This window comes from Podarcis muralis, chromosome 17, assembly GCF_964188315.1.
Source record: "Podarcis muralis chromosome 17, rPodMur119.hap1.1, whole genome shotgun sequence".
Taxonomy (NCBI): domain Eukaryota; kingdom Metazoa; phylum Chordata; class Lepidosauria; order Squamata; family Lacertidae; genus Podarcis; species Podarcis muralis.
Window position 1 is genome coordinate 15,326,120 of NC_135671.1, and position 22,629 is coordinate 15,348,748.

The 22,629-nt window shown below is 41.9% G+C and overlaps 2 protein-coding genes across 2 annotated transcripts in view; both read left to right on the forward strand.

Moving 5' to 3' along the window:
• LOC144325933 (paralemmin-1-like) overlaps window positions 1-7,879 on the forward strand; it is a 109,303-nt gene extending 101,424 nt beyond the window's left edge. Inside the window, exon 7 of the mRNA XM_077920969.1 lies at window positions 6,631-7,879. Within this exon, the coding sequence (XP_077777095.1) occupies window positions 6,631-7,355 (725 nt within the window). The 3' untranslated portion in view covers window positions 7,356-7,879. The remainder of the gene's footprint in view (window positions 1-6,630) is intronic.
• The window catches only part of LOC114587756 (PALM2-AKAP2 fusion protein-like), a 119,406-nt gene continuing 104,070 nt past the window's right edge, over window positions 7,294-22,629 (forward strand). The window contains exon 1 of the mRNA XM_028712454.2: window positions 7,294-7,311. Coding sequence (XP_028568287.2) covers window positions 7,296-7,311 — 16 coding nt within the window. The 5' untranslated portion in view covers window positions 7,294-7,295. The remainder of the gene's footprint in view (window positions 7,312-22,629) is intronic.

Genomic DNA, 22,629 nt, shown 5'->3' on the forward strand with positions numbered 1-22,629 from the left:
CACCATAACTTTAAAACACATTTAAAGTGCATGGCTTCGCTGAAAGAGTACTGGGAACTGTGGTTTGTTGAGCGTGCTGGGAACTGTATTTTTTGTTAGGTGTGAACTGCAGTTCCCAGTATTCTTCAGAAGAAGGCAACGGTCCTTAGATGAAGGGCGTAGATGTGACCCAAGTATAGGATGCAGTCTATCCTCTGTTTCAATGAAACTCTGTGTCTTGCATGTAAAAAGAAGCACCAGCATTACATAGAGCCTCCCTTTAGAAACACATCTTGACTGGGGAGGATGGTTTTCTGATTTCTAAACAGACAGCATTCTAGCCTCTCCTATTTCCCACACGTAGACAAAAATACAGGCTCGTGAGGGAAATTGACACTTGTTTTCCGATTAGGATTCTAAGCAAGATGTTGAGTCCAAATGTTTGGGGTTGTTTTTTGTTTTTTGTGGGGGGGGGGGAATTGCTTGAAAAATTTAAGAAACCTATAAACACCTATTTTAAGAGATGGAATCCAGGTGGGACTTCATTCTCACGAAGCACTTAAGTCAATCATTATTCTTTTACTGCTCATTTGTCTACTAAAGTCCCATTCTTTGGGACTTCTACGACACCAACAGGAGAGATTAGTAATATTCCAAAACGATGCCGTGTAACTGAAGGTGTCCAGGGAAAAGATATTAATAGAGGTGGTCTTCAAATGTAGCTGTCACATCAACACAATGCAGATTAACAGATGGATTCAAATAAAAGGACCCGATTCTTTACAAGTATGCATTCTTCCATATAAAAGCAAAACAGGGAGTGTCTATTGGAGTTTCTTCATGCAACTTTTTTCGTTTTCAGGTATTGTGGTAGGGGCAGTGGACGAAAGGGCCTGAGTGCTAGTTACAGGCATGGTGCCTCTATTTGAAATTATCTGAAATGTGAGGTGAATTGGGTTTAAATAGGAGACCCAACACCTCTTGCTTACAACCTGCTTAGATCATCCGTTTACAAAGAATACAGCAGGAAATAGGAGAAAACTCTGAAATGGCTGGATATGAGTGAAACGCAAGTCATTTTAAAAAGGACAAGAGTAGAGCTCAGAGCTGATTAGGGTGGGGGGGAGGATGCAACATTCTAAAGCAAAGGGATCACATCTGTATATAATTTTACTTCTGCATGATCAAATCCCAGAGCTGCATATGGACCCCGCAAGCTTCAGATAACACAATGTATGTATGTATGTAAAACAATGTTGCTATTGTTCGAGTGTGCTGCAATCTTACAAAATCACATTGACTCAAGTCCTCATTTAATGGCACGAGGGGGATTTTTTTATTTAAAAAATGTTTGAAGATATTTAATCTGAGAGTGAGAGGAAATTTCATCACATGAAAGACCTTTGGAATATTTAAAACAAAAAAAATTCATTCCAGTAGCACCTTAAAGACCAACTAAGTTAGTTCTTGGTATGAGCTTTCGTGTGCATGCACACTTCTTCAGATACTTCAGATATACATGTGTATTCTTCAGATACTTCAGATATACATGTGTATCTGAAGAAGTGTGCATGCACACGAAAGCTCATACCAAGAACTAACTTAGTTGGTCTTTAAGGTGCTACTGGAAGGAATTTTTTTTGTTTTGACTATGGCAGACCAACACGGCTACCCATCTGTAACTTTGGAATATTTAAGTTGCAGCCATAAGAATTGTATACTAGGAAGTAAATTCAGTTGAGCTCAGTGGGTCTTGTTCCTTTCTGCATTAAGCATGTCTGCGATGGGATGCAAGGTTTGCACCATTTTGTTGTGTTGACAGAATCAGCAAAATGTTGCCCCTAATAGTGTTCTGTGCTCTGGGGCAGAGAAGCAATGAGTGAAAAACCAGCCTTCTCTTCTGAGAACCAGATGTTGGCGTTGAACAACAAGGGAGCACCTGTCTTCATCATACACAACTTCTCAGATTTCCTGGGTCGTCTGACTTCCCACAGTTGGAGTCAGTGTACTAGATTCAGTGCATACCTATTACCTGAACCAGCAAAAGAGTTTCTGTGCATAGGTACAAACTGCAATAGAGGGATGGACAGTTGCTGGCCTGCAAGCTGGATCTAGTTCTTGAAACAGCCTCATCTACACCCTTGTGCAAATTAATTGAAGCAAAGCATGTTTTCTATCTTGCTCGTAATCCTGTACCCAAAACAAACACAAAAAGTCAGTTGATCATTATGGTGTTGGAAGCCTGCAGCCAATAGAAGGAATGATGTGCTCGCCACAATATATTGAGGTTCTAAGAAAGAGAGTTATTCCAGAGCTGGAAAAGAGGTATCCTGATGGTACTGAGATATTGCAGCAGGACCTAGCCCCCTGTCACACATCGAAAGTGGTGAAGAAATTCATGACAGAGCAGCAAATACAGGTACTTGATTGGCCAGGGAATTCCCCAGATGTAAATCCCATTGAGGATTTGTGGGCTATATGCAAAAGTCGCCCCCGTGCTGTAGACTGTATGACTATGGAAAAGTTCATTCAGGCACTGATTCAGGGATCAGAAAATCAACAGTGACTGTTTGAAACTAGTAGATGCCATGCCAAACCGTTTTCAAATGCTGCTTAAAAATAGCAGAGGTCATATCCGTTACTAATGTATGTATATGTGAGTTTTTTACTACTACATTCATTGTTTGTTTCAATTAATTTGCACAAGGGTGTAGCTTCCACCAGTGACCCTATCAATTTCCAGCCAATAAAAAAAAACAACCAACAACCCAGTGTTACTCACAATTTCAACTGAAAGGAAAAGAAGCAATGAGGCTCCACTAGGGATTTTATATAAATGCTGTATTGTTGCTACTTTGCGAACATTCTGAAATTGCAAAGAATCATTGCTAACCCTCAAGGGATGTTCCAGGAAGCATGGTCTTTCCTCACCTCGACAGTCAATGAACATATGCCATCTAAACCCATGTGCCTGAGAAGGCCTTATTGCTAGGTAGGGATGGACGGAACAATATATTTCTGGTCTCTGCCACTTTCACATGTGGTTACTCATGAGGGTGTCCCATTCCATGTCCACATTAATCTGCAATTTAAAAAAATTCTGCACCCAAAAAAAATCACATTTAAATAAATTTTTTGGAAAGTATTTTCTCTTAAAATTCCCATTTGCTGCATAATCTATCTCAAAATATGCATTGTTAAATGCATGTCAATACAGTCATACCTCTTGTTATGTTTGCTTCAGGTTAAATCTTTTCAGGTTGTGTTCCGCAGCGACCCAGAAGTACCGGAAAGGGTTACTTCTGGGTTTCACTGCTCGCGCATGTGCAGACACTCAAAATGATGTCACGCGCACGCGGAGAAGCACCAAATCGCGACCCACACACACACACAGACACAGGTTGAGTTCTGCTCATGTTGCGAACAGGGCTCCAGAACGGATCCCGTTCACAACCAGAGGTACCACTGTACAGTGGTACCTTCGTACTCGAACAGCTTGGCTCTCGAACAAATCGGCTCCCAAATGCTGCAAACCTGAAAGTGAGTGTTCTGGTTTGTGAACGTTTTTCAGAAGCCAAATGTCTGATGTGGCTTCCGCAGCTTCCGATTGAGTGCAGGAAGCTCCTGCAGCCAATCGGAAGCTGCGCCTGGGTTTTTGAATGGTTTTGGGAGTCGACTAAGTTTGAGAACCAAGATACCACTGTACTTTTTTTGAACCAAGAACTGTGTTGCAACATTTGGGAAAGTGTGGGAATGTGATGGATGGCTGTCTTCTGATCCACAAATCAGTGTAGGAGGTGAGGAACAGGTCAGCTCATGCTGAAATATAAACAAAATTCTTCAAGCACCCCCTATTGCTAGTTGGTTTTTATTGTAGAGTTTTGGAACCTATAGTATCCCATGAGAATACAGAATTTGGCCAAACCCCCAGTTTGGAATATGTAGCTGCTGCTGGGTCAAAGAACCACAATTAAAACTAATGATGTGATTTATGTTCAGTATTCTTTTTTAAAAGTGCAGCGGAACTAATAGACTCAGCCGAGGTATATGCTAGCTACATCAACAATGTTTTGTTCCGATTCATTGTGGCCAATTTCATTGGAATTTTCATTTTAAAACTGTGCTCAGTTAAACTGTTGCCAATACCAGAGTAGTCATTATGATTGTTTGTTAGAAAACAAGAGAGAGGGGTGGTGAAATCCGTTGAGGAGCCAAGATGTTTGAATCAACATATATACAGTATAACAAACCCTTAATCAGTCTGTTACTTGTAGTAATGCCATAAGTTTTTGGTTTTTTTACAAGTTCTCTTTGGGATATCATGGTACATTCCAAATCAGACCTCTTTCATATTAATAGACTGTGAAGACTGCCTTTCTCTAAACTTTTATTTTGGTGCCAATATATTCTTTGTTCTTAGAAAATGGTTTGCAGCCTGATCTTATGTCTGTTTGCTCAGACGTATATGGAGTTCAGGGATACTTACTTCCAAATAAGTAGATAAGATTTCAGCTTGTAGCGAGAGCTTATACAACAAATGTTTACTTTTTTCTAAGTATATATAGATATAGATGGAAAGAAGGCCTTGAGGAAGTCAAACCAGAAGCATAAATGTTAATTTACCCAGAGTGCCAAAACTGCATCCAAATTCCCTAACACCAGTATTTGAGGTTTTGAAATGGGTTGCATTTAAATCCTAACCTGCCATGAGTCAGGGACCAGAAGCCAAATTCAGAAAATTAAATTTAAATAAACAATATATTGAAGTGTCAGTAGATGATCAGAGCTGTGTGTGTGGAAGCATTGCTCAAAGTTTATGCCACCTACTGCTGCCTTCTTCCTATGTGTACCAATTGATTCTGTTCTGTTTATCCAGCTCCCAATTTTCTAAAATCCTATGAAGGTCTCCCTTTAATGGCAGTATTTCATGAATGAGTTGGGTTGAGATCAATCCATGTATTGTAAAAGGCATTCATTGGCTAGGTTATCATCTGCCAGGTGGAGAGGAAACTTCGTACCGGGGCTGAGGCCCAGCCTGAAATGGCAATACGGATCCTGCAAAATACCAGTGTGTGTTTTGCTCATCAGAAACAGTTGTACGATATGGCTGTTTGCAGTGTGAAGTACATGCACATTCCTGCCGCATGCATCCCACCCTAGCTGTCATGTGCATCTTAGGGACAGTTTATACATACATGCATGCTTGCCATTCGATAACTTCATCTCAAGAGGTGACTTCTGCACATGAATGGACTGCCACAGATCTGCTGTCATAGAAAGAACTTTAATACTTTCTCGTGGCAAAATGCTTTCAGTGGAGTCACCATGTGTGTAGTAATACTATGTACACTGAGTGCAAATGAATCAACTGTTGTTGTGTGCATGTGTGAGCCAGGCCTTGGATGGATCAGGAAGTGGAAGCTGCATTGACTATGGATTCCCCATCTTCTAGCTGTATTGACTGGTGATACTGTAAAGCTGGAGGCCAATTCCTTGCTACTCCCTTGTGGACCTTTATATTTCAGGCACACTAAGCCTCCTTCCTCTGTTTCCTTTTGATCTTTCCCTGTTTTCACTGCTGGGTTAAGAGTGATAACTGAAGCCAAGCTTGCCCATCTTCATTAGTTTTTGTAAACCTTATGGAAGACCATTCAAGTTTTCCCTCAGATTTTGGTAGGCTAAGCAGGAAAAGTATCGAAATCCTTAGTGGAAATATTTGTACGAGGAAGCATGGAAGCTCATCATTTATATTTCAGTACTTGCAGGAAGGCCTATGTATGCTGAAATTTGCCGCATGCATAAGTTAAGTGGCTCAGTCAGATTTGCATTCTTTCTTTTTATTCTCAAAATGTGTGTACAGGGCTCCGAAGCCCCAGCTATTAGAAATCTCAATGAGCAACTTGCTAAGCATTGGCTTCTGAGATTGTATCACCCACACCCATATCTTCGCAGGACTAGAGAATGGCTTTGTTAGCTGAAGCTGAGATTCTCAGGGAGCTGAATTTTGTACCCCATTACCACATTCTGTAGCTTTTCTGCAGTCTTGCAGAATCACGGCATACACCCTAATCTACACATCTTGATGTATCCCATGCTCCCTGACACTTCCTCATGGTGATATGATACGCTCTGGATGTCTTCTCCTGATACAGTGGAGGTTCTCCTGCACAAACAAAACAAAACACCCAAGGGAATGTCTGACAGTGTTGAAGAAACTCCCTATCAGTTGAAATTCTTGATTGACTTTCAGTGCTGTATATAATATCCTCATTATCTAGATCAGTCAGGTGAGCATGTACACGGGTCCTAAGAGTTTGAAGTCATTTGGCCATGGAGACATGGTGGTAGACCTGCTTGTTTGTCACCTCCCTGATTTAACAGAATCCCTTGAACACAGGTAATATTAGGAAGCTCTCTGCTCAGGTTGATAGAGGATATGGCTTGCACCAGTGCCATTGAGCGCTGTAGGTTAACAACTGCTTTTCTTCACAGTATGCACCACACCTCTAACATAGATCGCTTGGCGCTTTAGGTGACACCTTACTGGGGGGCAGGGCAGGGCACAGTTGTCTGCTTGTCTTGTTTGGCAATTAACCATTCACATGCTTCTTGTTGTTGTAACATGCACTTCCTCTCTTGTTTCCATTCAAGCTTTGTACAGCATGGAAATTAATGTGGAGAAAGACAAACAAACAGGAGAGACCAAGATTCTCTCTACGTCCCCCATTGGCCCAGAGGCTGCCCTTCAAAGAGGAATCAAAGTCTATGACGATGGTACCAAAGTAGTCTATGAGATGCACTCTGGGGGTGCGGTGGTAGAAAACGGAGTGCACAAGTTGAGCTCAAAGGATGTAGAGGAGCTCATTCAGAAGGCTGGACAATCAAGCGTAAAAGGAGGGACTGTGTCGATAGCGGACGGAAACCTTAGTCATATGAAGGAACAGATGCTTTTCAAGGAGGCCAAACTAGAGATGGTGCACAAATCCAGCAAAAGGCATTCCGAGAACCCACGACACCAAGCGAAACTCTCTGGGGATGAAGTCCCGGAAGCCACCGCAGATCACCCTGTAACAATGATATTTATGGGTTACCAAAACATTGATGATGAAGATGAGACAAAAAAGGTGTTGGGCTACGATGAGACAATCAAAGCCGAACTGGTCCTCATCGACGAAGACGACGAAAAGTCGCTACGTGAGAAGACTGTGACGGATGTCTCAACCATGGATGGAAACGCCGCGGAGTTGGTTTCTGGGAGGCCCTTATCGGACACAACTGAGCCCTCCTCACCAGAGGGGAAGGAGGAAAGTCTACCAATGGAAAAACTCCCAGGTACAGAAAAGAAAAAGCGCTGTCAATGCTGTATTGTCATGTGACCACCTCTTCCTTTCTTCCTCTTCTTCCGAGCAGCTCGTGCTCCATCACTCCCTTAGACCTCACTGTATTTTTCTAACTGCAATACTGTGAACTGGAAGTGACTGCCTCCATTGCCTTGCAGTTGGGTTTCTCTGGTTTTTTCTAGTTCTTCAAGGGAGATGAATCGTGAAATTGTGATTTCTCACCAAATGCACTGTTTTAGGGTTATTTTTTAAAAAAGGGTGAGACAGAAACGGAAAGTGAACACACACAAAATCACTTTCGTATTTGAAACAGATCTTATCTATATCTATATATCTATATAAATATATAGTATATGAATATGCATTGATGGCTGTGTGTGAATATGCATATTTATATATTGCATATATTTATGAAACTTATAAATGTATATTAAGAATTTTACTTTATATATCTAGCAGGTATGATCAGCCTCCAAGGATTTTGAAGGACTCTTTTAAGTTTCACATACATGTGAGCCTTAAACTGCATTTTAATGTGAGTGTGTGTTTTCTTAAAAAAAGCTTCACAACCTTTGTTTTGTTCTAGTAGTTTTTCAGCAAGACTTGCCCCATAAAATCTCCAACATAACTGCTGGGGCTTGTGCTTAGCGGGTAAGTCACGAACAAGTGAGTTTGACTCAGCAAAGCACTGCTCCTGTGCAACCTCCATTCATTTCCATGGGGTTGTGTGCCAGCTTCACTGCTATGAATTAATGTTCCACAGTAGCTACAGAGCTGTAGCTACTCCTTGGGCTCCTCAGAAGAGAGTTCAATGTAGGTGGTATCATTGGCATCAATGGGACTTGTGTGTGTGTAGCTGTGTGTTGGCCAAAGCAGCATCCAATGACCTTTTGCCATCCAGATGTTTTGGACCACAACTCCCATCAGCCTCAACCAGGACCATGGCTGATGGGGCTTGTAGTCCAAACCATCTTGAAGGACACCGGGTTGGCAAAAGCTGTCTTACAGACCTGGAGTATATTTTACGACAACAGAAACACAACATGGTTCATGCCAACAAACACAGCTGAGAGTGAAATGGAATTCTTTTTCTGCCTAGAGAATTGAGAGTGATGGTTTTGGACTTGGGTTCTGGCCTTCCCTAAATCTTCCAGGTTACAGTATTGTGTACCTGCTCCAGCTCCGTACCTTAAGACGGAAGTAGGCATGTTGAGGGGAACAGATCCATGATTGAAGCACAGGCACTGATTTTAATGACTTGCCTTTTGGTAACAGTGCCTCCATTTTTATTTTTATTTTCATTTTTATTTTTTTGTGGCCTGCTGTAACCCTGCTATGTGAAAGATTCGTTTGCAGTTGACTTAAGGATAGGATAACGATTGCATGGTTTGATCACTGTTCCTATCAAAAGCGGTTAGGAAAGCTGCAGTTTTCCCTAAGGAGAGAAAAGGCCCAGTTCTCAAGTTATTAGATAAGTTTCATCTAGAGTACGTTATCAAGTTTGTCCCAGAAGGGGCGGGGGGAGCAAAGTGAGGAAGCTGATGCCTTCAGATTGGAGCAAGCTCTGCTTTTGCGTTCATGTCGCCTCAGAGCATTCATAGAGTTTTTCTTCAGGAAGAAATGAGAGTAAGCCATAAGGGTAGACCAAATTGAGATGCTGGGTTTTTGTATCCCTGGAACGGTTTTCAAGAACATTGCGCTTCAATAGCTGGTGACCAAGAGGAGGCAATTAGGGACCCATTCACCCAAGGTGACTCATAGTCCTCCTTGTTTTCCAAAAGTTCAGCAAAATAGCCTTTCACTCTCTCATTTCGTCATGAAGGAATGCTCTGTGAGTCATAAAGGTTGCAGAATAACAGAGGTTCCTTCCCTACTTTGTCTCACTGAGCATAGTCAGATACTATTTTCCCTCAGGATAGCCGCTGAGGGGAGAGGACAAGACTGGTTCTTGAGTTCACATGATCCTTTTATGTTACTTTCTCACTGTGAGGAAAAGTGAAGAAAAAATGGAAGATCCCATGATTGCTTGACTGTGAGTTCTCTTCTGACCTTAAAAGATGCTACCCTCTAAATCCAGAGGATTTGATCTCTTAAGCTTATAAGACACCCCACATTCAAGCAACAGTGGGATCTCCTGTTTGGTCATTCATGTTTCCCGCAGAAATGGCAGAACCGTGGAGATTGTGTGAGCCAGAGGCCTTCTGCCACTCCCTCCTTGAAGGCATTTGAGCTGGCCCATTGTTTCAAACAAGTATCTCACGATCAATTATGATGATGATTAACAATGAACCTGTGGTGAACTTACACATGTACCGATAGAGCTTTTTTTCTATCTGCACTCTTGTAGAACTCCCTTTCGGAGTCCATTGGGGTTCTGCGGTGGTGAAGAATTTCAGAATTACTCATTTAAGCCCATGACACCCAGTGGCAATTTCTGGCTAATGCAAGTGATAGGTGTCCTCTTCAAGGCACCCTTATGTGAAAAGACAGCCTGTTGATGAAGTCTCAAGCTGGAAAGAGGCACAAATGAAGCCACTCTAGTAATTTGAGATGGATGGAAAACATCTGTACCCTTGCTTAGGCTCTGTATCCCACTGGCTATTTTTCCAGCGGAGATATTTCTGGTTGATAGCTACATGTGTGACATTCAAATTAGAAACAATATTTTCTAGAGGCATTAAAATGATTTCAACCCAGGAGGAACTTCATTTTTTAGAACGATGGCAAAGCTAGAATCTGAGGTTGTTTCTCACAATGTACCAATGTCTCTCTCTCTCTCTCTCTCTCTCTCTCTCTCTCTCTCTCTCTCTCTCTCTCGTGGTGCTTTCACTGTATTAACTATTAGCTTTAAACATTGTGTTGGATGATGTTTCCGCTCTTAACTCTTTTCTTTCTGTGCCATGCATGGTAACTTTCATGTCGGGAAGACCAAACGGCCACAGCAGGATTTTGCAGGATTATATCATATCCTGGTCTTAAACACATTTACTTGGTAGCATGTTGCCCTTGATATCAATGGAACATGCTCCCACATAAGTGCGCATTGGATCACAGCCTTAAAAAGAGTAGATTATCTCTTCGAAGGATGGTCTCTCTCATGCAGCTATTTTATTTTCTGCTGAGAGGGGTATGGTCATTTCAAAACCAATGCTGAATATCCAATCTCTACATTGTAAACAATACAATAAAATAAACTTGCAGAATTGCAAAGAGATTAAGCAAGTTTTCCAGCTGATCCTTGTATTTCTAATGGATAACAGCTTCCATCTACTTAAAAACTAATTATTAATATTCATATTCTTCCCTCTATTTTTGGTTTGTTAGGTTAAGTGTGGCATAGCCCATAATTTCCCACGCAGTGTCCATCTGGTGTCTTCCACACCCCTGCAATTCCATTTTTTGCCAGTTCCAAACAAATCCAATGCCCTTTTTAGCTTCAGTGTCCTTGACGTAGCCCGGTTAGAGAACTGAAGAATTCTGTTGTATGTTATGTCTCACATGGCAAAAGGGAGATAAAAATGATAACCATTTGCAGCTCTGACTTGCATAGGTAGCATTGGGAAATGTTATTATTAGGTTTAGGTGTTTGTTTTCAAGTTGCATAGGTATGGAAAAGGTTTAGGAATTCATTCATTTAGCACCAAAATGCTTCAGATGACCTTATTATAAGATATAAGGGCACAGCAAAGTTTAATCCTTAATGGTTAGAAAGAGAGCACAAAAGCAGACACACACACACACACACACCCGATACAGAAAACTGAGTTTCACTCATTGCAGTTTAAGCCCTGAGAAGTCATCTTCCTGGGAATGTTAAACCGGGAAAAGAATGATCATTTTCATGGAGGTATCTACAATGGCACCTTTAAAATATATGAGAGACTAGTTTCCGACCAAGCACAACCTACAGTAAACATGATTCAGCTAAGCACACCTGAACTGCATTCAAGTCAACAGATGGGTCTTGAGCTATATGGGTTTACCCCTGCTGGCTTCTCAAAAAGTATTAGAGCATCCCCTCGGATCCAAGCAAAGTTAGTTGAACTTGGGTCCCATTGTTCAAAGCGAAATCAGTTCAAATAACTTAGCCTTGCTTCCAAGCCATAATATCTGATCAACTCTGCAGCCCAAAATAGTCGTGTTTACATGAGTGAATATATCAGCTGCACCCCAAACTTTCAACAGGGTCCAATGCACACATGAACCAGAGGTGATCAGAGGCCATCCAGTTCAGGTGTACATCAGACAATGCTCTTTGCATACATTTGGAGAATCTACCCACATGAAAATGAATGAAGCATAGCAAAAATGTAAGTCGCTTTGGGCTGGAACTAACAAATTTAGTAAATATATTAATAATAACAATAATAATAACTGAATCATCTAGATTTGGGCATGCATATTGTTCTAGAATAACTGAGTTTCGAGGTAGAGGGAGGAGTGTTTTTAAGGGAGGGACCATATAGCTCAGTCGTAGATCACCTGGTTGGCATGGCAAAGGTCCTGGCATTTTCAGGTAAGGACAGGGAAGAAACGAAGGAGAGCTGCTACCAGTCAGAACAGACAATACCAGGCTAGAAATAGACTAATGGTCTGATGTGGTATAAGACATATTCCTATGTTGCTAAACTAATTTTATTTCAATTTTTTTCCTTCTATGCTGGAAACAGGATAGGCCTGGAAAGTAAAGGTTAAAAAAAACAAAGAGCCTAGGCAGTGTAAGAACCAGAGATTCCCTGCTGAGTTTTCCTAGTGGTCGTTATCACTTAGATTACACATTTGTGTCATTTTTACAACTTCAGTGACTTCCCTCAAAGTATCCTGGGAACTGCAGACTGGGGAGGGGGCTGACAATTCCTTTTCAATCTCTCGTGCCTCTCACAGAACTGCAGTTCCCAGTTGCAAGTCTGTAACGTGGATACACCCTCAGAGCACCTAGATGTTCTTTCAACGATTGCTTGTTTGCAATTCCAGCACAGAAAAAGACTTTTCTTTAAGTAAATGTAGGCAGAAAGGATTAGCTTCATGACTGGGTGGCACAATTAATGTTTTCGCCTTAACTTTTGTAAATAAATTTTAAAAATACACAAGGGAGAAAAATCTTCTCAGCATGTTTTCATAGAATTAAAAAAAAAAAAAGGTAACCTGTACATTTTTTTATATTTTGTATTTTCAAAGTTTCTACAAGTTCACCTAAGTTTTATTGAGGATTCCCCTGTCCCCATCCTGGCAAAAATCACTACATCCTTATCTGATTTTTTTTTTTTTTTTTTAAGAAAGTGATGTAGAATGGAACCACCATACTGACCAAGCATCCCCTTACAGTTAAAGGAATATCAATACAGAAAGAAAAGAATTACAGGGTTGTTTTTCTCTTTTGGTTTCCTGTGGCTGATGTACTGTATAGTATATGTTTACATTACTCCTCCAGTTTGCCTTTGTGATATTATCTAAATGAATGACAAAATCTAGGTATGATGTGCCATGGGACAAAATGCCTTAGCACTCTCTTCTTTCTCATTCTCTCCCGGAGACCTCCAGCAATGCAGGCTGCGCCCCAAAGCTGTATGAACACAACATTCGCTTTTAGTCTCCTAATCGATCCCAAAAAGGGCATGATGTATCTCATAACTAATATGGCACGGTCTGCAAATCTGGGGCCCCTATGTACCTGTGTTTCTCAGTGTTGTTCTGACTTTAACTGCATCATATATGGTCTCACAAGTCGATCCTCCCAGCTGCATGTTAGGGCATTGCGGAATTCTGATATAACAACTGGGGGGGAAAGCTAGGCTATACAACAGATTGATCCTTATTCCAGCCAAGTCAACAGGGGAAATGTGGGCAAATTGTGACCAGAGCTCAAGCATACAAGCGCTTTTGCACGATCATTTATCAAATAATATTTATTTTTTAAAGGCCTTTTCATTTATAGATGGTTAACAGAAAACAAGACAGCAGCCCATTGGGGCCTTGAATAGTGCATCTGGTAGTTCTGGGTGCAAAGGGAATTGCATGGTTGTTTTTACTTTGTGTCCCCTTCACAACAGAGATTTAGGATTACCTGCTAGCAGTGGTGTAGTGTTAGGAACTCATCATGACACACACACCCCGTCAGCATCCCAGGAGAGTCCACAGCCATGCCTTCAAGGAAAGTCTAAAAATGCAGGCAGCAGCTGAGGTGATCAGGCAATATATATATATACAGTGGTACCTCGGTTTATGAACTTAATCCGTTCCAGAAGTCTGTTCTTAAACCAAAACCGTTCTTAAACCAATGCATGCTTTCCCTAATGAGGCCTCCCACCACCGGTGTCCTTCCACCATTCGGATTGTGTTCTTAGACCGAGATAAAGTTCTCAAACCAAGAGAATTATTTCCAGTTTTGCAGAGTTTGTAAACCAAATCGTTCTTAAACCAGACTGTTCTTTCAACTTGTTAGACAGGTTTAACAAAAGATCTTCAGCTAGCTGAACAGCAACAGTCAGCTTTTAATTAGAAAGGCAAGCAACCTTTCAAAGAAGTGTTACCATTTAAACTACTAGTATGAAGCAAGGAATCCCATCAAAGAAAAGTGACGACATACCCAGCCTCTTCTTCACTGTTTTCCTCATTCTCTTCCTTCCTCTATGCTAATCTGCAACAAACTTGGAAGTTTCATTATCTGTCTGTTAATTATTCTGGCAGATGGCAGCATTGTTTCTGCTCTGAAAAAAACGTACTGGAACTACCTTCCTCCGTGTTCCCCTTTCCACTGCACTACTTCCTGTTAAGAAAATAGTAAAACGATGCAAAGTTTAAAGTTAATGGAGGTTCAAGCAGTGAAGACATTCCTTACTACTAAATGCTGAACATTGCTGTTTTTAGATGGAAGTTCATCGCTTTCAGATGTTTGCTTTTCCTTGCTACTGGATGTGATTTTGAATCAATTGACAAGAATCTCATGCAATTCCCCTCTTCTAGATTGTTTCAGGGTTCCTTTGCAGTCTGTGCCCAAAATAGTACAGTCAGGATTCTGCCATCTTTAACTACAATTATCTGCCCACCTGAGAGCAGGCTCTGCCAAAATCAGTAAGACATTACATGTAGGAGTAAACACGTATAGGATTGCAATGTTCCATCTACCATCTCTCACTGCATAATGTGTAGAACTGCTCTAACTTTCCGCTGACTATGCTCACAGAGCTCCCTCTCTCTCTCCCCACCCATCACATCACCCACCCATCAAATTTGCACTTTCCAAAATAATAAGGAAACCAAAACACGGCTTCAAAATTCACACTTATCCAAACTTTCTTTCACCAACCAAACAGTGCTTACGAAGTGCATACATTAGAAAGAAATGTGCATAAAATTAATGTACTGCTGAAAATAACATACTGAAATGCATTAGGTTATGAAAAAAGGCTTGAAAAAGATGTACATTAGTCAAAATTGCATGCAAAAATGTGTACATTAGGAAAAATTTGTACTTAAATGTTGGTGAATTTTCATGCAGATTTTCTTTTTTAAAAAACAAAACCACAAATTGCTGCAAAATGTGGAAAAGTTAAAGTTAAAGCTGGAAATAAGAGAAACTGAGATAACCCAAATTGACATAAACTTCCATCCCTAATACACACATCTTAATTCATAAATATTGTTGAGCATGTAACAAAATATCTCACTGCTGTAAATAACCAATCTTATTTATGCATAATAGCCACCTGCTTTTATAATAAGACTTTTCCAAGTCTACTGAGAGAGAACTCCTGCACGCCAATAAAAAATGGGATCCATTTAAATTATACTCTGAAAAGAAAATCTTCTGCAAATCGAGCTTTTTAGATTAACTGCATTCCAAATGAGGCTTTTCAAACAGCAATTTGTTAAGCCTTTCCAGGTTAGCAAAATATGCTGATCTAAAGTATATTGACTTTAAAATGCTAGGGCCCAATCCTGCCAAAGTTCAGCACTTCAAAAACCCATTGATGATGGCAAAATTGGTGCAATTTTAAAGTTGGGTTGGATTGAACTCACAATTCATTTAAAATACAGGAGAGATGCCCTTCAGTCAACTTAACATCCTGACCTTATAACATTCATTTTGTTAGATAGCATACTTAGAGTGCAGCAATAGCTGGTTAACTGATTTAACTTTAAGCCCATGAGCTATCCCTGATAGCTGCTGATAAGCAAATAACATACAGCACAATCCTAAACATGTTTGCTCACAAGTCCTGTTTGTGGGAATATTCAGGGAGGCAGGAGAAGATATATTGTTTATTAATATCCTTCCTAACTTGCACTAGCAAGTTATATAACTTAGCAGAGTTTCACATTCCCCTTATAAACGCACAGCAGATAGCTGGTTGCAGGCTTGTGTAAGCCTCTCACTATCATACAATTCAGTATTGAATTGAATGTTGCTGATAAATTCCCTCTTAAAAAGAATAAACATGCCACAATCTTGTTTAAAGTATATAAAAGAAGTTTACTCACATCATCAGTTCACAGTTGTATCCCTGAAGGCAGACTTGGTTTCAAAGTATATACATTTGGATCTACCCCATATGGGGGGGGATAATCCCAGTGACTACGGACTGGCAGTCACTGCAGTTCACATGACGAAAGGAAGATGGAAAAAGAGTCGAAAAGAAGGAAATGTGCTGCGTGCCTTGCCCTTTTGTTACATGGGCAGGTAAGGTCACACCCCCCTCTAGTCACATGCAAGAGGAAAGGTGCTCCAGGCCAGGAGGAAACAGGAAGTTTTCAACTGGCTGGACCAAACATTCCCCCGCATGTCTTCTCTAGGAAAACAAGGAATGTTGTACTTGAATGCTACTTATGTATCACATCCCACACTGTTGAGTTCAGTGAGGCATACTCCCAAGCAAGTACACATGGGAATGTAGCCTTCAGCACATAGCTAGGCATTTATGGGATCGAAAGTACAACAGGATCAAGCATTATATTCAGTTGCATGTCTTCTCCCCCCCCCCCCCGAAAAACGTATCTGTTTGCATTGGCCTGACTGACAGCTCGATTCACAATCCAGTTAAGCCATGCCATCTGTGGAAAAGTCCCCTGTGCATAAACAAACACAAGGCTGCAACTTCTGCCCTCCCCAACTGATAGGGGAGCAAGTTACATACCCTCCAACACCAGAGTGAGGCAGATTAGGGACACAACCTCAATGGAGGCCACACACCCCCTCTCGCTCCAGCCCCATCCCTGTCACTCATGCCCCGCTCCCCTCTCTGGGCTCCCATCCTCGCACCTTCGCCTGCCACTGCCGCAACCTCCCCTGCCGCTGCTGCCATACTTTCGGAAGCGGAGACTGGCTTCTAGAAGTAAATTGGCTGGAAGGCTGCGGTGGAAGGAGGAATAAGAGTGGGCAGCACATAGGGGGCAAGGTAAGTTGGCTTGGCTTTGGGTTCCATTTTTATTTTATTTGTATTTTTTTGGTCCTGTGCTCTGTTGTGAGCCAACTAACACACACGACAATGCAGGACCAGAAAAAGAAAAAAGGCACGTCTTTTGGTCCCATGCTCTAGTGCAGCCAGAGCAAGGGAGCCAAAATGGGACAGCCAGGATTGGAATCGGAAGCCAACGCAGCTTCTGTAAATTCTGTAAGTGTCCCACTTAAAATGGGATAGTTGCATGGTATGCATCACTGGAAAAAGTGGGCAAAAGATGGCAGGTTCAGTATAAAATTTTGCATCTGCATTTATATGTGTATATATGCAAATTTAGAAATAACTACTGCAATGTAAACAAAAACATAACATTGCTTCCCAGAGCAGACTCCCAAGTAAGTATGCATAGACTTGCTGCCGACCACTACATTTTTATTCATAAGTCAGTCCCACTGAAGTCAAGTGTTTAGCTTGGGAATCTCTGGTTCTCCAGATGTTGATGGACTCCAATTCCCATCAGCCCCAGTCAGTATAGCCAGTGTTCAAGGATAATGGGAGTTGTAGTTCAAACACATCTGAAGAACCTCATGTTTCCCTTCCCGGGTTTAACCAAGTCCTCCAGTTCAGTTTCCCAGATGTTTTGGATTATAATTCTCATTAGCACCAGCCAGCACAACTAAAGTTGTACACACTGTATAGGCCAAGGCAAGAGACAAATCCATTTAAAAACTGTTTTTCCTTTTCATCAGCAAGTGCAAAGCCAGGTCAGAAGAAGGGCAAACACCTAACTTTTAAAAGATTTTCTGTGTGCCATAAAGATTTGAAATTATTTTTATTTTTACAAAGAGGGGCTCAAGAAAATGTTGTGTGAGATACAGTTTTCTGGTGAACGTAGAGTATGGGTGAGATTTTTCTTTTTTAAACATGCCCACTTTCTATGTGAGCAAAGGTTTAAAAGATCCCATTTTGCAGAGGAGAGAAAGAACGACAATAAACTGCTGTGCTAACTACTGGATTAGAATTGCTGAAAATAGCTGCTGTCCTTTGTAACCTGAAGTGTACTTTTTGAGACTGTATATGCTTTTTTGTTTTGTTTTCTTCAGATAAAAAAAAAAATCAAAGACAGACAGACAAAAAAAATAAAAAGAGATTTCAGAACACTGCCAGCAACAGCCATGCTGTATCTGTGGCTACTTTCTGGGTTTGGGTTTTGGTTTTTTTCCTTCTCTCTGTATAGTATTACAAGTAAATAAAACTGCCTTTTCACTGCACTTATTTCTGTGTCTTTGTCCTCTTTTTACTCTGTAATTCTCACTCCTCCAGATGCTCTATAATCTCCCGACAGTTTTGCATCCAAACATTTCTTCACCCCACTCACTAAAATATCAAAGTACTAACTTGCATTCCTCCCACCCAACTTGCATTTCTGCTGCTGCTCTATTTCTACTCATCTGGAGCCACGCTCAATGCTCTCATGCCTAATTAACCCATCACCACCGGATTTGGTACTCTTGCAATCTTTTCCCCTTCCCCAATCCCTTCCCCAGGGGTGCTCTGCATAACACACTATGCGGCTCCTCTTGCCACAGTGATGATGCGCTGGAAGTGGGATGGAGAGCAAAGGAGAGTGAGCAGGAGCAGTCAGAACAGTGAAAGACAGGTGTGCTTCAGCAAACACCCCCCCCCCCGCCCCCAATGCTGCATTTTTATTTTACTTTTTGGTGTGCACCTAAGATTTGTTCAGTGCACATCTAAAGAAAAACAAAAAAGACAATGTTACAAACAGGAATTTGAAGACTTGTATATCACAGGGATGCGGGTGGTGCTGTGGGTTAAACCACAGAGCCTAGGACTTGCCAATCAGAAGGTCAGCAGTTCAAATCCCCACGACGGGGTGAGCTCCCATTGCTCGGTCCTTGCTCCTGCCAACCTAGCAGTTCGAAAGCATGTCAAAGTGCAAGGAGATAAATAGGTACCGCTCTGGCGGGAAGGTAAACGGCGTTTCCGTGCGCTGCTCTGGTTCGCCAGAAGCAGCTTAGTCATGCTGGCCACATGACCCGGAAGCTGTACGCCGGCTCCCTCGGCCAGTAAAGCGAGATGAGCGCGGCAACTCCAGAGTCGGTCACGACTAGACCTAATGGTCAGGGGTCCCTTTACCTTTACCTATATCACAGAGGTGTACTTGCCAAATTTGGAAGAGGGCTGCAGTTTCCATTGAGGATACACCCAACAGCAAACTTGAATTTATTGTTGTGTATAAAGTGTGGACTGCCCCTCAAATACCAAATAAGACTACATGAGGTGCTTCCAGATGGGGCCTTAATTTGTAGATAGATTCCTGAGACATTGGAGATGGGTCATTGGCAACAGAATTGGGTTGGGGTTTTTTTTACAGAATTTTCATTGGAAAGCATAAATTTGGATTAAATGTGGGGGGTATTGACTGGCATTTTTATGCCAATGAGGTATTGCAGATGCCAGGAGGCACGGGTGGCGCTGTGGTCTAAACCACTGAACCTACTTGGGCTCATCAACCAGAAGGTCGACAGTTCGAATCCCCGTGACGGGGTGAGCTCCCATTGCTCTGTCCCAACTCCTACCAACCTAGCAGTTCGAAAGCACGCCAGTGCAAGTAGATAAATAGGTACCGCTGTGGCTGGAAGGTAAATGGCATTTCTGTGCACTCTGGCTTCCATCACGGTGTTCTATTGCACCAGAAGCGGTTTAGTCCTGCTGGCCACATGACCCGGAAAGCTGTCTGTGGACAAACACCGGCTCCCTTGGCCTGAAAGCGAGATGAGCTCCACAACCCCATAGTTGCCTTTGACTGGACTTAACTGTCCTTTACCTTTACCTTATTGCAGATGCTACAAAATGCTGGCATGTGCGAGGAGCACTGATCCTGTAATAAACACCCATCTGGAAGCACCCTTAGTCCAAAAATGAAGAGATGGTTAGAACTGTCCTGCTGGATGAGGTCTTTCAACCACAGCGTTCTCATTCAAAGAGTCACCAGCTTAGATATCTCTTGGGGGGGGGGGGGGACCAGTCACTAGGCTGGTTGTAATCCTGATCTGGATTAGGAAGAAAGGTTTAACTCTTTCCCCTCACCACTTTCTTGTCACATATCATCCTTGAAGCTATTTGCTACAAAGAATATTTACCGGTGCAAATAGCCCCTTCTTGGGACTACATACACACTGTGCCTTTAAAGCACATTCAAATAACATTTTCCCTCAAAGAATTCTGGGCACTGTATTTAGTTAAGGGTTGCTGAGAATGTGCTTCAAATGTGCTTTAAAGGTATGTGTGTGCGGACACATGTGTGCATGTGTCATTTTTGGTGGTGCAAGAGAGAAAGGGTTAACCCCATCTTCCCACTCACATCAGAGTGAATCAAAAACAGCTGCAGAAAAAAGTTAGGAACAGCAACAACAAAAAGACAGCTGCACAAATAGAATTGGTTCCAAATGTGTTTGGAGAAAACTCTTTAATCAAAAAATAAAATAAAAAATTTAATGCTTCATGTCAAAAACTGCTTGGGATGCATTTTTCCCTCGAGCTCACCTAAGCGAGCCAACTCTTATCTGTGCATCCATCATTTTTGGTTCCTGGCATCTCCCTTTTGCACCCACCCCCAGACTCAATCAGCCCCTCTCCAGCTGCTTTTTCACACTTAACATAACACATAGTTGGGCTTAAGATTTTTGATATAAACTAGGAATAGCTTGCTGAAACCTTAGATCTGGTTGAGGAAGAGCCCATGATCCCCAAAACCAGCACATGCACACACACAAACACACACACACCCCTCTCAGCTACTTTCTCCAGATTTGGCTTGGTGGGTCATAAGCTACAAAGCAGAAGTAGCCAACATCATGCCTTCCAGATGTTGGACTCCAATTCCCATCAGTCACCATGGTGATGGGAGTTGTGGTCCAGCAACAACTGGAAGGTGTTATATTAGCCACCCCTGCTCTAAACCCAAATGCGTAAAGAGTGCAAACAGAGATTTTTCTTCTTATTAGTTTTGTTTAAATTTACACCTTCCTCCAAAGGAACCCAGATTAGCAAACATGTTGGTGCTAAAACAATACACTTCAAACTTCTATAAAGAGTTAAAAACTCCTAAAAACAATCACCTACTGTGAAAACTAATAATATCAGGGTTACGGGGGACAGGTCTTTCTGTCATCAAATGCCTGGATAGATTTAAAAAATGTTTTAAAATTCCACCTTAAAGTTAATACTGAGGGAGACTGATGCAGCCAGCTATTTTGCAAAATATATTTCAAAGGAGAAAACTTTAAAAAGGAAGTTGATAACAGCTGGATCTTTTTTTTTAAATGCACTCACTATCTGAAGTTATGCATTCCACCCGTAATTCTAATTCCCACAACAAGCAAATTTAGCAGTACAGCACATGTACCAGTAATTCTAAGTTTATAATCTACTTGATTCAGCTCAAGGGAACCTGACTCAATGGAGGGTACTCACATCAAAATGACACCAAAGTAAAGAGGAGCAGTCATGTTCTTTGCATATATGTGCAGAAATATAGTTTAGATTGCTCTTCAGACCAAGGTCGCATTCCCATTGTTCATGCTGCTTGCAATAACTGAGATGCCACCAGTATGTTCAGTGGCTCCTTAGAGGACAATATGTGTGGCCTGCCCCCAGAAGACAACAGAAGGTAAGATGGAAGAGAAACAAATGCCACATGCAGTCTCCTGGTTGAAAAAGAGGAATGCCGTATTTTCCCATGTATAAGATGATGCTTTTTGCAAAAAAAAAAAAAAAAAAGTAAAAAATTGGGGTCAACTTAAACACGGATGGTGAATGCACAGAGGTAAAAAATAAAGATAAAAACCCACTACAGTGGTACCTCTAGTTACAAACTTAATTTGTTCCAGAGATCTGTTCTTAACCTGAAATTGTTCTTAACCAGAGGTGTGCTTTCGCTAATGGGGCCTCTTGCTGCTGTATTTTTTTGCAAATACAGTGGTACCTTGGGTTACAGATGCTTCAGGTTACAGACTCCGCTAACCCAGAAATAGTACCTCGGGTTAAGATCTTTGCTTCAGGATGAGAACAGAAATCATGCAGCGGCGGCGTGGTGGCAGCAAGAGGCCCCATTACCTAAAGTGGTACCTCACGTTAAGAACAGTTTCAGGTTAAGAACGACCTCCAGAACGAATTAAGTTCTTAACCCGAGGTAGTACTCGGGTTTAGGGATTGGGGCCCGCTCAACAACTCTCCACCTCTGCTGCCACCCTTCTGGATTTCCACTTCTAGAGATATGGCAACCCTAAAATATTGATTTCTTAATTCTAGGTTAAAGGGGGGGGGGAGGTTCCATCTTATACATGAGGGCATCTTATACACAGAAAAATATGGTATATCAACCAAACTGAGGACGAATTTATACATTCAGCCGACTCAAGTGGTCAAGCTTTGGCCAGACTCTTCCACACAATTTGGCCAGACTGATCCATGAAGGCTACACTATGGGACCCAAGTTCAGGGCTGTATGCTGCATAGCTCAGCCTCTCCCCAATCACCCCCCCCCCAAAAAGCCCCCTGCCACAGGAAACAGCAGGGATGCTCTAGGAAGGAAACTGCTGGGTTGCAGCCAAGGCACCTGCTGTCCACGATCTTAATTTAAACCATTTCTCAAAGAGCAAGAGTGGCAGCAAGCTCAGCCAATCAGCTAATTAAGTCAGCATGGTAGGAAACATGGAGGGGTGTTGACTATCTCAGCACTTCCCCTTGCATGGTGTGGTAGCAAATAGGCTTGCTGGCCCTGGAGAGAGACCAGTGTGACCAAGATGGCAAGCAAAAGGTAAGGGGGGGAAAGCCGGTAAGTAGCAGCAGAGAAAAGAGTGGGGCAGTCAAGGCAGGAGGGCACAGGG